The 17593-nt window shown below is 35.8% G+C and overlaps 2 protein-coding genes across 4 annotated transcripts in view; both read right to left on the bottom strand.

Moving 5' to 3' along the window:
- RPS3 (ribosomal protein S3) overlaps nt 1-17593 on the bottom strand; it is a 780806-nt gene that overhangs the window by 264745 nt on the left and 498468 nt on the right. The window lies entirely within an intron of this gene.
- UVRAG (UV radiation resistance associated) overlaps nt 1-17593 on the bottom strand; it is a 296234-nt gene that overhangs the window by 158318 nt on the left and 120323 nt on the right. For all 3 annotated transcript variants that reach the window (XR_007455275.1, XM_049619579.1, XM_049619586.1), the window contains exon 7: nt 6377-6482. Coding sequence is in view for 2 of the 3 variants with exons in the window: in XM_049619579.1 (XP_049475536.1) it covers nt 6377-6482 (106 nt within the window). In the remaining variant the exon portion in view is untranslated. The remainder of the gene's footprint in view (nt 1-6376; nt 6483-17593) is intronic.

The following is a 17593-nucleotide window of genomic DNA, read 5'->3' as shown; positions in this document are numbered from 1 at the left end:
GGAGAACCTGTTGTTGCTAAGATGGCAATTCTCCACAAATTGATCTACAAATCTTTATCAAAATTGCAACAGGACTTTTTTTTTTTTTTGTAGAAATGGACAAATTGATCCTTGAATCACTTGGAAATACAAAGAACCTAGAAAACCCACAGGAATTTTGATAACAAGAACAAAGTTGGAGGACTTACCATATATGGTTTTAAAACAAGGGATCTATAATAGTAGAATTTGATATTGGTGAAAGGTAGACATATAGATCAGTGGAGCAAACAGAAAATAGAGAAATAGATGAACACATATTTAGTCAATTGACTTTAGAAAGACATTTCAAAACAATTAAATTAGTAAAGAAAAGATTCTTCAACAAATGATGGTAAATCAGCTGCATATTCATATAGAAAAAAATTACCTCACTTATTAACTCATACAAAAAAACTAGTTTGAAATGGATCATAGGTCTAAATGTCAAGCCCAAAACTACAAAACTTCTAGGAAAAAAAAAAAAACAAAAACCACTAAAGAAATTTATATGACTTTAGGTTAGTCCAAGATTCCCTATAGAGAAAACAAAAAGCCCTACCGATAAAATAACATTAAAAAACACACTGTATTTCACTAAACTTATAAATTTTTGCTCTTTAGAAAGCATCATTAAGAACATGAAAAGGCAAGCCACAGAATGTAAAATACTCCCAACATGCGTATCAAAAAAAGGACTTGTATCCAAAAAAAAAAGAAAAATACAAACACACATGCAAAAGTGTATGTATACACACACTCTCTCCCCCTCCCTCTCCCTCCTTCTCTGTTCCCCTCTCCTCTCTCAAACCTCAACACAAGAAGACAGAAATCCCATTAAAAAATAAGGGGAAAAAACATGAAACTACTTTACATGTATACTAGGAGTGAAAAAATAAGGAAATAAATTACAGATAATGGGAGCTAGGTTTCTCACTAACAGAAATAAAGATACTACAAATAAACAAACTGAGGTAGAAGAATGAACTCTGTGCTGTTAGAGTTGAATGTATCAATATGAAGTCATGTTTAGTTTAATACACATATAGATACTTGTGTATACCAGCTCTGTCCACTGCGAGAACCTAGAAGCAGTTACAACCCAGTAGCCACAAGCATACCCAGTACCCAGATCTTGTTTCTAAATACCATTCTTGTTTCTAAATACCATTATCTAACGGAAGGAACAGGACTCCTTGCAAAAATGGCTCATTCAGGGTTGAAACAGGGGAAAGACAAGATGAGCCTGGATCATATAGTGCCAGAAATTTTAAAAGTGCTTTAAAAAGCACACAAATAAAAAAGAGAGTCATGTCAAAAGGATATAGGAGCCAACCTGAAAGAGCTCTCAATGTCACAAGGTGAGCAAGAAAATAAATAACACAGTATTTGATTATAACCTAAAGTATAAGATAAATATATAAAAGTCCATACTGATGAATAAATAAATAAATGGGGCAGGACAAATCTTCCCCACAAAGAATTCTAAATAACATATGTAGGCAGTCTTCCCTCAGAAGGTGGAGTCTAAGTCCCCTCTACTGGAGTGTAGGCTGGACGTAGTATCTTGCTTTCAAAAAATTAAGAGTATGGAGGGGCGCCTGGGTGGCTCAGTAGGTTAAGCGGCCGACTTCGGCTCAGGTCACGATCTCACGGTCTGTGAGTTCGAGCCCCGTGTCGGGCTCTGTGCTAACAGCTCAGAGCCTGGAGCCTGTTTCAGATTCTGTGTCTCCCTCTCTCTGACCCTCCCCCGTTCATGCTCGGTCTCTCTCTGTCTCAAAAATAAATAAACGTTAAAAAAAAAAAAAAAAAGTTAAAAAAAAAAAATTAAGAGTATGGAAACAATACTCCAAAGGACAGTACAGTGGATAAACCTAGGGAACACCACCTTAAGCAAGTAGTGGTTAAGGTAAATATCAACAGGGATTAGTAATGGCGATTTAAATGCAGGAAGGAATGAGAAACTGTCATAGATCAGAGAAGCCTAGGAAGACAATGTGGTATCCTGGGCTGGATACTGGAACAGTGAATCCAGGCTATTCATGGCAAAACAACAGACAAATCCCAATCACAGGATATTCTATAAAATACCTGTCTAGTTTTCCTCAAAACTGTCAAAGTCATTAAAAACAATGAAAGTCTGAGAAATTTTCACAACCAAGAAGAGTCTAAGGAAGCAGGACTACTAAATGTAATATGGTTTTCTTCATGGGATTCTGGAACAGAAAAGAACATTAGGTAAAAATTAAGGAAATTTGAAGAAAGCATGGATTTTAGTTAATGCTGATTTATCAGTATAGGTTCATTAATTATAATAAATGTATCATTAAGGTAAAATGTTAATAACAGGAGAAACTGGCTGCAGGGTATACACTTTGTACGGTCTTTGTCATAATTCTATAAATCTACTACTGTTATAAAATAAAGTCTAGTTATTTTTTAAAAAGACATTAGTGGAAACACTGGTGAAACCTGAATAAAGCCCACAGTTAATGGTAACATATCAATGTTAGCTTCTTAGTTTGATATTGTACAATGTTAAATGTAACATGGTTATAGAAGAGGTTAATATTAGGGGAAAATGGATGAAAGTTATATGGAAACATTCTGAACTATCTTTGCAAATTTTCTGCAAATATAAATAGTTTATTTTTTTATGGGCAAAAATACTTAAACTTACACTTCCTGAAGAATACACAAGTGACCAATAAAGATATGAAAAATGTCTGCCATAGAAATGCGTTACAAACTAAGAAAACACTATACACCCTCAAGAACAGCTAAAATTAAAGAGAATAACCTCTTAGATGAAATAGACAAATCCTTGAAAAATGTAAGCTACTAAACTGAAGCTCACCCAAGAAGGAGATAACTTCAGTAACCCACAAATATGAAAGGACTGAATTCCTAGTTCAAAGCACACAAAGAAAATTCCATGTCCAGATAGCTTCACTGGTAAATTCTACCATACACTTAAAAAATAATTCCAATTCTACACCTATTCTTCCAGAAAACAGAAGAAAAAGCACCTCCCTACTCACTGGGTTGTAGCCAACATCACCCTGACAACAAAACCAAAGAGATTCTAAGAAAACAAAGTACAGACCAGACCAATATCCCTAATGAATGGAGACGCAAAAATCCTTTAAATATTTTAGCAAATTGAATCTGGCAATACATATAAAAAATATTTCCTCATGAACAAGAGGGGCTTTCCCCAGGAATGCAAAGTTGGATTAACATTCAAACATCAATGTATTTCACCACCATGATATGAGAAAACAGAAAAACAAAAATACAATTATCAATGGATATGGGAGAGGCATTTGACAAAATCCAAAACATATGAGCAAAGTTCAAGATGACAACAGCAGAAATTTCATAAGAAACAAATAAATGTCAAAAAGATACGTTGGCCATTGATGTAGTTTGAGAAGATGCTAAATCTTTTAAAAGTCATCAAGTATGAACTCAAATTCTTATACAGAGAAAGTTACATTTGATCTTACAAAGTAAGTACTCTGATTTCTTTTTTTTTTTTTTTTTTACTGTTTTTTAACATTTCTTTATTTTTGAAAGAGAGAGACAGAGCACTAGTGGGGGAGGGGCAGAGAGAAAGAGGGAGACACAGAATCTGAAGCAGGCTCCAGGCTCTTGAGTTGTCAGCACAGAGCCCGATGAGGGGCTCAAACCCACGAACTGTGAGGTCATGACCTGAGCTGAGGTCGGATGCTTAACCGAATGAGCCACCCAGGGACCCCCAAAGTAATCTGATTTCTTTCAGCATCAAATATGCCTTCTGACTGACTATACTTAGGCTAAAATTAAAGTCAATTCTTAAAAATTGAAACTGTCTCGGTTGGAGTATGATGACCTTGGGGATTTAGAAAGGGAATGAGGAAAAAAGGTAACAGTAGAGTTTCTAATTTGCTACAGGTGAATCTCAAAGTAGAAAATTAACAAGTACATGGCATTACTGCCCGAAAGAAGACAAGTAAACCAAAATTTGCCTCTGCTTGTGAAATGATTATGGGAAAGTTGCTTCCTGTCTTCAGGCCTCATTCTCCATCCTGTAGTATGAGGAGAGTATGCTTGCTCACAAAAAAGAAAGAAAGAAAATTTTCAGGCCCAGAATGGTGTCACTTAGATCGAGTTCCCAAACTGGTACTTACTATGAAATCTAACTGCATTTCAACCTCCTCTAGAAATGGCCAGCTAGGAATTTTTCAGTCTTTGCCAATGAGTCTGACCCTTAGGCCCTCTGTATCCCCACAAAAAAGATGAGGCAATCTGCATGATAAGACACTTTGCTTCTCCCCCAAGGAGGCAGGCCTTGCCTGGAACAATCCTCTTCTTTTGCTAATAACTTTCTCGCCCCTACCCTCCTTCTATAGAAACCTTCCACTTTGTACAATTTAACTTGCTAGATAAGGTATTGCCCAATTGATTCCCGTGTCATTTGAAAAAGCCACATAGAAATTCAAATTTTCTTGGCTGAATTTTGTTATTTAACATGCTAGATTCATTCCTAAATTCAATATTTATTGAGCACTTACTATGTGTCAAACACTTTTCTAGACAATGGTGAATACAGCAGTGAAGAAAAACAGACAAAAATCCCTACCCTCATAGAGTTTGGAGAGACAGACAAAGTACATATGCAAAGTATATAGCATGTTAAAGGGCAATAAATACTAGGAGAAAAATAAAATGGGGAAGGGGGTTGAGTGTGCTGAGGAAGGTTGGCTTTAGTGGGGTTATACAGGAAGTAGATGACTTCTAGGTCCACTTTTAGTTCAAAAATCAATGATTCTCTTCTATGTTGACCAGGCAGCGTAAAAACACAAAGTGAACCTCTGAACCTGACCTCTTTACACTCACACATTCTATCACCTTGCTCTATGTGTCACCACTTATATTTTAGAAAAATAGGATTAAACATACATTTTTTCATACTGAGACAAAACATATGCTGTCATTTAATGGAATAAGTAATTTCCCAGTCTTGCCTTGGGGAGACGAAAATAAGAAAGAAAGAAAAAACCCTAGCAATTTCTCCTCAGACAAAGGTTCTAAAAATGTGGCATTTCTGTACACTACAGAAAGGATTAAAATTATCTGTTTTTTTCCTCCTTTTCCAATATGTTTGTGGTCTGGAATTTCTTCCTTGACTGAGCTTAAGTTAAAACAAGACGTGGTTTAACAGCTTCTCCAAAATGGAAGATTTTCCATAGGCAAGAAAAGTCATAGGAATAAATATTACTACTATAGTTATTGCAGCTGCCATATTTTGTGTACCTGCTATGTGCCAGGTACAGCTAGTCATTTTATATATTAGGCTGAATTATATGAAACTGCCATTTATAGGTCAAAATCAGCAATTTCGTATAGTTTAAATACATTATCATCCATTAACTTCAAAGTTCATGAGAGAGGAGTCTGTGTAAGTGGTTAATTGCATTGCTTTTCTATAGTTCATCTATTAAACTATTATCTTGGGCAAATCTTCAAGATGATATGGAACTTTTGTTTGGAGATAAAAAGGCCTTTTCCTAAGTTGATATGCTATAAATGACAACTGGAAGATACTGCCTCTCTGTGAAAATGAGTTAGTAAAAACAAAACAAAACAAAACAAAACAAAAAAACAACTCAAAGTTTTTTAGTTAGGACTTAATTTGAGCACAGATATCATCAAAAGCTGTCCATAGCCATGGGGTTTCATTTCAAGAAAAGTTCAATTTATTAGTTATGCCCACTATTCTGCTCAAAGACAGAATCTTTATTCCAAAATTAGTATTTTTAAAAATAATTAATTTAGAAAAGAGTCTAGAGCAACCCCAAATTACACTAATATCTTGAATCTGCCCATTTGGGTTGGAATTTCTATTTCTTTGGAAATGCCTCATCAAAAGAATCTTTCCCCAAAGAGAACACTGTCCATAAACCAGCCTATTAAGTTTACTCCAAATAATTTTAAGTTCATCTTTTAAGCAGAGATTAGTCCCTAAAGGTTTTTTTTTTTCTTTTGGCAGCTATTTCCCATTCACTATAGTCTGTGTCTAGAGTTCACATTAAGACATTAATAAAATAGCTTTTAATTATTTTCTAAGTAATTGTATGTCATCTAAAGTTTCATCTAGCAGAAAAGGCAGGTCCTTTTTTTTTTTGCATGTTCCATTAAGAGATGGGAAAGTGTTTTCCAATATTTAAATGCCAACATAAGTCTCAGTGAAACATTAAAAGAAAAAATACCTAAATAAAGCTTTTTGGGGAAAAAATTAATTAACACAAGAAGAATATGATGATCACATTTAGCAATCAAGGAGTCTAAACAATAAATATATATAAAAACCTACCAACTCATTGCTTGTAGATGTGAGTCTTAGCTTTTCTTCAATTTCCTTTCCAATTTTCTGAACAGTTACCTGAGTCTGTTTAATTGCACACTGGGCTCTATGAAGCCTAGAAATAAAAGTTAGAGAAAAATTCAAGTGAGTTAACTATAAACTCTCAACACAGAGACATAAATGGAACAAACAAGAGACATAAATGGAACAAAATGAGGACAAACCTTCCAGGATAAACAGAATTAGTAATGAACTCAAACTGATCATTTCATAATTCCCTAGCATACCTGTAATGAAATAACAGGAATTACAATGTGCCCTTAAAACACCCTTTCAGGGCATCTAGGTGGCTCAGTCAGTTAAACAGCCAACTCTCAATTTCAGCTCAGGTCATGATCTCATGGTTCAGATCAAGCCCCAAGTCTGTGCTGTCAGCATGGAGCCCACTTGGGATTCTCTCTCTCCTTCTCTCTCCCCCTCTCTCTCTGTCCCTTCCCCACTTGTGTGCACACGGAGGAATAATACAGTAAGTAAAGAAACTTAAAAAAACAAACAAACAAACACCCTTTCTATGCCTGCCTGCCTCTGATATATTGAGAGTTAAAATGGTGAACTCACAGGAGTCTGGAAGACACCTTAGAGAGAAAATAATCTGGCTGAATCCCATCATGTTAAAAATGTGAAAACTGAGGCCCAAGGAAATTAAGTGGATTGCTAAAGTCACCAGGAGAATATCAATGACGACAAACCTGAATATAACTTATGGGTATCCACAAAGAAAAAAAGAATTAACAATAATCCCAGTTAAAAAGACTAATTTAAAGCAGCAGCCACTTTGAAACAAGGAACATTGAAAAAAATTAGAAACTATTTTTCTTTTTTGCTTCCATTATGGGTTTGTGTTTTTCTTTGTCTCTTGGTCTTCAAATATAGCTTATGTATTTCTTATACATATACATATTAAAAATGGTCAAACTGTATTTTTAGATGACATGATTTTCATATAAAGAATCATTAGAAATCTACAAAACAACTACTAGAACTAATAAGGTCACAGGATACAAGGTCAACATACAAAAAAATTCAGTGATATTTCTATATATGGGTCAATAGTTTCACAATCACAATCACAATCTCAACAGGCTTTGGTTCTTTGGAAGAAATTAAGAAGCGTATTGATACTATAATTTATACCGAAAAACAAAGAATCTAGAAGAGATAAACCAAGATAAACTTAGAAAAAATAAAACTATATAATCAAAACAATATGCTACTGGCATAAGGATCAAAAAAATAGATCAATGGAACAGCATAAAGATTATATATAAAGACATAGAGCTACACATATATGGCCAATTGATTTTGGACAAAGGAATCCAGGCAAATTAACGGAGAAAAGAAAGTTTTTAAAACAAATGGTGCTGGAACATTGGACAAACATAGGGGGAAAAATTAATTTCATTCCCTACCTCACAGCACATTCAAAAGATTAATTCAAGGAGATTCAAGGAGAGCATAGTAAACATAAAAACTAAAATCACAAAACTTGTAGAAGAAACATAGAGAATCTCTTACAACCTTAGAAGAGGTAAAGATTTCATAGATAAGGTATGAAAAGCACTAACCATAAAATTAAAAATAGACAAATTGGACTTCACAATAATAAAAAATGTCTGTTCGGCTAAAGATGCCATTAAGAAATGATAAGCAGTCCACAGAGTGAGAGAAAATACTTGCAAAACATCTATCTGACCAAGGACTGCGTCTGGAGTACATAAAAAACTCTTATAAATCAGTCACAAAGAGACAATCCAGTTAAAAATGGGCAAAAAAGTAAAATGCTTCACAAATGGTGATACAAGAGTGGCCAAAAAGTACAAGAAAAGGTATTCAACATCTTAGTCATCATAAAAATGCAAATTAAAATCACAATGAGATACATTCCACATCTATTAGAATAGCTAAAATTAAAATGAACATTGGGGCACCTGGGTGGCTCAGTCGGTGAGGTGTCCAACTTCAGCTCAGGTCATGATCTCGCCCTGCACTGGGCTCTGTGCTGACAGCCCATAGCCTGGAGCCTGCTTGGGATTCTGTGTCTCCCTCTCTCTCTGCCCCTTCCCCACTCATGCTCTTTGTATCTTTCTCAAAAATAAATAAACGCTAAAAAAAATTTAAATGACAACATCTATTACTAGCAAGGATGTGGAGCAACTGGAACTTGCATCCATTGCTGGCAAAGTGTAAAAGAGCACTATCATTTGGAAAATAGTTTCTAATAAAGTTTAACAGCCATCTAACCTACGGCCCAGTATTTCTACTCCTAAGCATCTACTCGAGAAATATAAAAATGTATGTCTACACAATGATTTGTATAAGAATATTCATAGACAACAATGCAAATGGCCATCAAACAGGAGAATCAATTAACAAATTGAGGTATAATCATGAAATTCCACTCATCAATAAAAAGGAACACACCACTGATATATACACAACACTATGAATGAATCTCAACAACAATGATGTTGAGTGAAAAAGCCAGTAACAAAAAGTATACTGTATGACTCCATTTATACATAGTTCAACAACAGGTAAAAGCAATCCATAGTGACAGAAATCAAGAGTCGCTGGCTGTCCATGTGGGGTGGAATTGACTGGTAGAGAACGGGGATGGGGGTGGGGCAAAGTAACTTTCTGAGGTGATGGAAACATCCTATATATCTTTACTGGGATGAGGGTACACAGTTATACACGGAATTTAAACTTAAGATCTACACATTTTACTGTATGCAAGTTTTACCTCAGTTTTTAAAAATTACTCAACAATCCCAATCTGAAAGATATCCTATATACAAGGTTAATTTCATTAGGGATTTGATGGCATCAATACCTCTGCCAACATTATGATGATGATGACACTATGCACTAAAAATATTCATGACGTATTTTGCACTTTCAGAAACTGCCTGACAGTTATTGAGGATTTCCTAGGTCATCTAAAGGAGCAACTCTTATTAGTGCTAGGTTGCTAATAAGATCGGTTATACAAGCAACTTCCTCAAAGCTCCTCCAATAGAGGTTATATTCCATCCTATTGCCTCTTGCTCTGGGAGTGTATGTGTATACACTCTTTTGATAGTAATACTCTCTTACAAAGTTTGCTCTAAAGAAATTTAAAAGCAAGGAAAGGCCCCTTGTAATGCGGTCCCAGCAAACATCTCCAGCATTATTTCCTGATATTCCTTACCTTGTGAGCTCAGTTCCAACAAAACCAAACCACCGACAATTCCCTAAACACACCATGCCATTTCTTGTTTGTAACTTTGAGTGAGCTGATCTATCCGCCTGTAAGTCTTCCCTACCTCTTAACAGATAAGGACAGTCTTGAGTCCATTAAAGAGGCAGCTCAAACACAACCTCTTCTTCAAAGACCTTCCTGAACTATTCCAGACAGGTACAGGCACTCCTTTCTATAGAAATCTGCAGCATCATGTATATAATACCACTAACAAAGATTACAGAACTATTATTTTATAGCAACTGTTTATTTCCTTATTAGATCTTTCGGGGGGGGGGGACCTCTCATTTTCAAATACATTCCCAGTGCTTAGCACAGGATGTGGCACAAAGGAGGCACTCAGTATATATTTGCGAACTGAACGGCAACTAACTCCTGAATATAAAAGCTCAGTCCTAAAATGTGATTATTTTTTACTGATATCAGTGGGGGATTGAGAGATTAAGGTGATAGTTTTCTGTATTTAAAATTTTTAAATATTATATTCAAAACAAAAATCAAATAAAGAACACTCACTTAGGTAAGGAAATGTGCAATTTTTACTAAAAATGTTATCAGAATTCTGATAATAATAGGCATTATCAATTCAGAGCAGAAATCAACAAAATAGCCTGTTACTTTAAAAGGGGGAAAACACTGCCTGAAACTCACTGGTACTATGCAAACAACCTTGTCAAATGGTAAAGACTTTAAAAATAAAAATGATTCATGACCATAATTAATGTATGACTTCAACTATTTGGCTCTCACTGCCCCAGACGCTTTCTGATCTTACCTTAGGGGCTTAAAACACACAGACAGAGTCACATTTCCTCCAATCTTCAGTGTTATCCAAATAGACTTTCAGAGCCCCTGCTACATCAAGACAGAGCTAATAATGTCCCCCTTTCAAATCCAACAGAAGAACAAAAGTTTGATGTGTTTAGGCTTTTAAACATAATGTGGGGCATCCTGATTCCCCTGGGGGTGAGGAGATGAAGGACTGACAAGAAAAGAAACAACTGCTTTACTTCCAAACCAGCTAGCCAGTTTCAGAGGAATGCATCTTGATTTGCAAACTATGAAATAATACTATAAAGACCGAAACACAGATCATCTAGTCATCTGGTGACAGGTCAATACCAACACTAATACTGCCAAGCTGAAATAAATTCATTATCACAGGTATGAGGAGGAGGGACTAAGTAACTATCTGATAGGTATTCTAGTTAGAGCAAATAGATGCATCCCAATTAATATGCTTTGAGATAACTGTAAGATTGAAACTGGGCTTTAAAATAATGTTTTGGGGTTAGATAGTGTTGTGAATGTAAAAATCTACTGAATGAAAGGCATTATAACAAATAAATAATAAATACCGAGACCACAACGACCAAAATATTAACAATCATTTCAGTAAAGGAGAAGTTAGGAGACCATTGTTTACTTAGTGTTGATCATATCACATCTGAAATGCTGCATTCCATTTTAAGGTGAAGGACCAATTAGAACACTTAGAAAGGCAGCATAGTTCCCTGTGGCCTGCATGAAGAGACACAAAGGGCGAAGGAAATATAAGAAAAGACAGGAATCTATTGAGAGACACAGACATTATCGCTGATGGCTTTGCATTCCATATGAAAGAGCGCCGATTATTTTTCTGAGGGTAGTGGGAAACAAAGTTTTAAGCTGGAAAAGATTTAATTACATTTGCACTTTAGAAAGATCTTTCTTCCTGTAATAAGGTAAATGGGACACAGAAACGAGACTGGAAACAGGAAGGCTAGTGTGTGGTTATTAGAGCCTTCCTAGGAAAAGTTTAGGCATCTTTCTAAATTAAAATAGTAACAGGAGGGATAGTGTAGACGTGAAAAGTGAGAAAAAAGGAGTAATAAAAAATGATGCCTGAAAACAAATTACCAACATCAAGAATACCAGCAAAGACATCACTAGATCTTATAGACATTCAAAGGAGAATTAATGGAAATTATGAGCAATATGCCAATAAATATGAAAACTAAGATGACGTAGTCAAATTGCTTTAAAAAAATCACAAGTTTACAAAACAAATAAATTAGAAAAACTGAACTGCCATTATCAATTAAAGAAACTAAGCTTGTAATTAAAACCACTCTCAAGTAGAAAGCTCTAGGTTCAGATGGCTTCACTGGGGTTATACAATGGGTTTTGTTTTGTTTTGTTTTTTGTTTTGCCTTGCTTTGCTTTGTTTTTTGGAGACAGAGAGCGGGAGAGAGAGCAAATCCCAAGCAGGCTCCACATGCCGTGCAGAGCCCAATGTGGGGCTTGAATTCATGAACCATGAGATCATGACTTGAGCCAAAACCAAGAGTCGGATGCTTACCCAACTAAGCTACCCAGGCACCCCCCGTGCTATACGAGTTTTAACAAAATCTTTCAAAAGAAGAGGAAACACTTTTCAATTTATTTTATGAGGCCAGTATAACCCTCATACCAAAACATGACAAGAAGGTGACAAGAAGAGAAAATTACAGACAAAACTCACACATGAACATAAATGAAAAAATCATTAACAAAAATGTTAGCAAATCCACTCTAGCAATGTATGAAAAGGGTAAGGCACATCTTGATCGTATAGGTTTATCTGAAGAGTACAAGGTTAGTTTACCATTTGAAAACCAACAGTGACAAAAATAATGAAGAAAAACCATATGGCTATCTCAGAAGATGCCCTCCAAAAAGCACTTGATACAATTCAATACCTGTTAATGATTAAAAACAAAAAAAAACCTTCAACAAACTAAGGAAAAAAGAGAGTTTCCTCTGGTGAAGAATTTATTTAAAAAATCTACAGCTAATGCAAAAATGGAACTTACACAAAAAACATCTAAGCTAATGTTATACTTAAGAACAGGACCAAGGAGAGATACCCGCTTTTCACCACTCTAATTCAACACTGTAATCAAGGTCCAAACCATTGCAATAAGGCAACTTAAAAAATCATAAATATAGGAAAGGAAGAAGCAAAAACGTCTCTTCATGGATGCAATAATTGTACACATATAAAAAGCCAAAGAATCTGTAATTAAACTGATAATTTTAGCAAGATTGCAAGATTCCAGATTAATATACAAAAATTTAATGGTATTTTTAATATCATTATCAACAAATAACTAGGTAAGTCTAATGGAAGATGTGAAAGACCTGTGCACTGAAAACTGTAAAACACTCCTGAGAAAAACACCTAACTAATGGAGACATATAACAATCACACGGGTTACAAGACTCAGTATTGTTAGTCTCCCCTAAATTAATCTATAGAGTCAATGCAATCCCAACCAAAGTCTTGCAGTCTTTTTTTTTTTTCAACTGACAAGGTGATTTTAAAATTGATACAGAAATATAAAAATCCTAGGATAGTCAAGAAAGTGTTGAAAAAAGAAACAAAGTTGGAGCTTACACTACCAGATTTTATGACCTCTCACAAAGCTCTAGTTTATAAAGCAGTAGTATTGTAGAAGTCTAAACAAACAGATCAATGAACTAGAATTCAGATTACAGAAATTGACCCATTATATAAAATCAATTTACTTTTTTTTTTAGATGATGATCAGCATTTTTATTTATTTTTTAATTTTTTAATGTTTATTTATTTTTGAGATAGACAGAGACAGAATGCGAGTGGATTGGGACAGAGAGAGAGGGAGGCACAGAATCTGAAGCAGGCTCCAGGCTCCTAGCTGTCAGCACAGAGTCTGACGCGGGGCTCGAATTCACAAGCTGTGAGATCATGACCTGAGCTGAAGTCGGAGGCTCAACTGACTGAGCCACCCAGGTGCCCCAGCATTTTTATCAATTTACTTTTTGATTAGGGAAAGACAAGCTTTGTCAACAAATGACACTGAAATAATTGGATAGCGACACGGAAAAACTAAACCTCAATCTCTACCTCACATCATACACAAAAGTGAAATTGATATAGAGCAAAGACTAAATGTAAAATCTCGAACTATAAAGATTCTAGAATAACATGTAGAAAAATATATTCATGACCTTGGTTTAGGCAAAAATTTCCTAAACAGGAAACAAAAGGCACTATCCATAAAATAAAAACCTAATATATTTTAGCAAAATTTGAAACTTCTACTCTTTACCAGGCATTATTGAGGAAATGAAAAATCAAGACACAGAGTAGTAAAAAAAAATGTTCTATAGATACATAGATATAGACATAGATATAGATACAAACATACAGATATAGAGATCTATCTGACCAAGGACTTGTATCCATAATACACAAAAAATTCCTACAAATCAACAATAAAAAAACCAAACAACCCAATAAATATTACCAAAATATTTGAACAAACACTTCACAAAGGATGTAAGAATGGCCAATAAACATGAAATGGTGTTTCACTAGTCATCATGGAATTAAAAATTAAAATTAAAATCGGGGTGCCTGGGTGGCTCAGTTGGTTGGGCATCTGACTCTTGATTTTGGCTCAGGTCATGTACCCAGGTCATGGGATCGAGCGCCACATCTGGCTCTGCACTGAGCATGGGACCTGCTTGGGATATTCATTCTCTCTCTCTCTCTCTCTCTCTCTCTCTCCCTTCTGTTTGCACTCTCTCTCTAAATTAAAATAAAATTTAAATAAAAAACTGATATGCCAGTAGAAGCCCACTATAATGGCTAGAATTTACAAAACTGATGATACCAAATGATGGCAAGGAGTAGAAAAGCTGGGAGTTTCAAACATTTCTAGTAGGACTGTAAAACTGTATAACTACCTTGGAGAACTGGCAATTTCTAATCAATTAAATATACACCTAGTATATGAGAAGGTAACCCCACTCCCAGATACACAGTAAGACGTCTGTTTTCTTTTTTAAATTTTTTTAATGTTTATTTATTTTTGAGAGAAAAAGTGTGTGAGTGAGTGAGTGAGCAGGGGGAGGGGCAGAGAGGGAGACACAGAATCAGAAGCAGGCACCAGGCTCGGCTGTCAGCACAGGCCTGACGGGTTTAAACTCAAGGACCACGAGATCATGACCTAAGCCGAAGTTGGATGCCCAACCGACTGAGCGACCCAGGCGTCCCAACATTGTAAGACTTTTGTAAGGATATTTCTTAGCAGCTTTATTCAGAACAGCCAAAAAGTAGAAACAACTCAAATGTTCCTCAACAAGATAATGCATAAGTAAATTGTGGTATATGCACAGAAATACCACTCAGCAATAAAATAAACTGCTGACCTATACAACAATATGGATAAATTTCAGAAATTGTATGTTGAATAAAAAAAGTCAGAAACCAAAGAGTACACCATATGATTCCATTTAAAAGAAGTTTAAGAACAGGAAAAGCTAATAATGAAGAGGCAATAAGAAAAGGGTTTAACTCAGCCAGTGGTGGGAGTGAATGTGTAAGAACGATTGGCAAAGGGGTATAAAGGAACTTTCTGGACAAGAAAATATACTCTATAACATGACTGAATGATGACAACGTGGGTGTGTACATTTGTCAAAACTCATCAGCCTGTACACTTAAATTCTCTGCATTTTATTGTATATAGATTATACCGCAAAGGAAAAAGTAAAAAAATGATAGCTGGTATACGGCTTGGGGATTCAGGAAATGGTGATGTTATTTATTGAGATGGGGAATACAGAATGAGCAGTTTGAAAGAAATTCTACTTTCTTTGAGGTGCCTGTGCAATATCCAAGAGGAGGTGTTGAATATTACTTGAATATAAGGATCTGGAGCTTAGGAGACAGATCTTGGCCAGAGACAAAAATGTGGCAATCATTAGCACACAGATGGTTATTAACGCTATGAAAGTGAATGAGATCATTCTGGAAGACTGTGAGAATGAAAGAGAACAGAGCCTAGAACAGAATCCCGAGGAACATCAATATTTAAGGGATTAGAAAAAATAAATAAAAAGCTGCAAAAAATTCTGACCCAGAATATCCAGGTAAATAGGACAGCTGGGAGAGTTGGTGTTACAACAGTCAAAGGAACAGGACACCTCGGGGAAGACTGATCACTATCATAACATCAAGTAACCTAAGGCTTAGATGGCATCTACAGATTTAGCCAACAAGGACTTGATTAAAGCCATTTCAACTCTGTTCACCTTTCTCCAAGTCCTCTGTCACCATCAACCTTCATCTAGCCAATACCCTCCCGACTGGTTTTTCAGTTTCTACTCTTGTTCTTCTCGATTCCACTCTCCTTTGTACCAAAGGTAACCCTGTCATTTGGTCAGTAGTCATTGCAGTTTATCTGCCCAAACAGTCTCCAGAATGCTTGCTTGCCTTATAGAGCTATAGCCAGAGCTTGATCTCACATACATCGTTATGCATGTTGCAACCTGCCAACAATCTTCCGAGTGAAAGAGGACAAACAGGATACAGAGACTGAAGACTTTGCTCCAACCAGCAACACGGTCCATCCAGCATTCCACTTACTTCTCACAGACTAACAGAGATAAACCAGTTCATGTTTACACTGCAATTACAGAGGCTCTGATACATACCTATGATTATATTCCCTTAGAGACAACTAGAAATATTACAATCTACAAACTTGTAACTTAAAAGATTAGTGCTATCTAATGCAGCTATACCTACCTAACCACTTTTCTTTTCTTCATCTCTACAGACACAAATGTTTTAGATATCCTAGGCTAACAGCTAAAGGTTGATTTTCTACAGAATTCCTATCATTATGTAATACACCTAAAGACAGTTAGCATATACGTGCTTCTAATCATGTTTATAACACCTTCCACTGATGATAAAGTGCATTTCTGGTGACTGGTAAGGCTGCGAGCTGTAATTTTTTCCACACTCGATACAATTTCAAAACTTCTTCTTTTTAGAATTCTAGTCAAAGAAATCTAGACACCATGATGGTCATGAATCACCACAGAGCTCTGGAAGTGTTAACTGGCAGCGAAATCACATTACACTAGAACTTGCTTTTCTGCTGCCTCACCTCTCTATTCGGTATCTAAATCTATTGATTCTTCCCCAATGTTCTTATCTCCGTTATGTCCTTTTCATTATTCCCACTATAGGCACCCCAATTCAGCATTAAAAAAAAAAAAGGCCTCCCTCCCTCTTTCCAATCTCTGCCCTCCTTAATCCATTTGGAACACTGCCATGGGAATACTCTTCCAAAAACACTTTTCAGTAGTGTACTATAAAAAATCAAAACAATGAAATAGGGTCCAGGAGACCTTCCAACTCTTTAGCGTCTCGGTAACTAAAATGGGAATGCGTGGGTGGCACCCAGCTCTTGATTTTGGCTCATGATTTCACAGTGAGATCAAGCCCTGTGTCAGGCTCTGCACTGAGAGCACAGAGCCTACTGGGGATTCTCTCTGTCCCTCTCCGACTCTCATGCACACATGCATGTTCTCTCTCTCTCCCCCCCAAAATAAATAAATAAACATTAAAAAATGATAATAACAAGGATGACTACAGGCAAATTAGAGCTCTTTACACAGAAAAACCAGGACCATATGTAAAACCAAGTGATCACAAATTCTGAAATTCTATGATTAGACGTTACTCTTTGCTCGATACTATGGAACGTATAAACATAGCTATTTATATACAGATTAAAACTCAATTGTTTTAGCCTAGAAATTCAAAGTCAAATAAAATCTAGCTCAGGCATAATAATATTAATATTTCTGACAACCCTGGGGGCCAAAATGAGTGTCTGGCACATAGTATATATTTCATAAATAACTGAATGAACAAACATTTATTTAGTGCTTACTATGTGGCAGGCACTGGGCTAAAAACCTGGAATGTAATGTTCTATTTAACCTTCATAACAATCCATAAACTTCATACGTTTTCACTCTACATGTGAGAAGCTAGTAAGAGCCAGAATCAGAATTCAAAACCAGGTCTAACCCCAAAGCCCAGGGGTCTTCACTGCTAC

The sequence above is a fragment of the Panthera uncia genome, chromosome D1 (genome assembly GCF_023721935.1).
Source record: "Panthera uncia isolate 11264 chromosome D1, Puncia_PCG_1.0, whole genome shotgun sequence".
Taxonomy (NCBI): domain Eukaryota; kingdom Metazoa; phylum Chordata; class Mammalia; order Carnivora; family Felidae; genus Panthera; species Panthera uncia.
The sequence above is the reverse complement of the archived record's forward strand: the minus strand, read 5'-3'. Positions and strand labels throughout refer to the sequence as shown.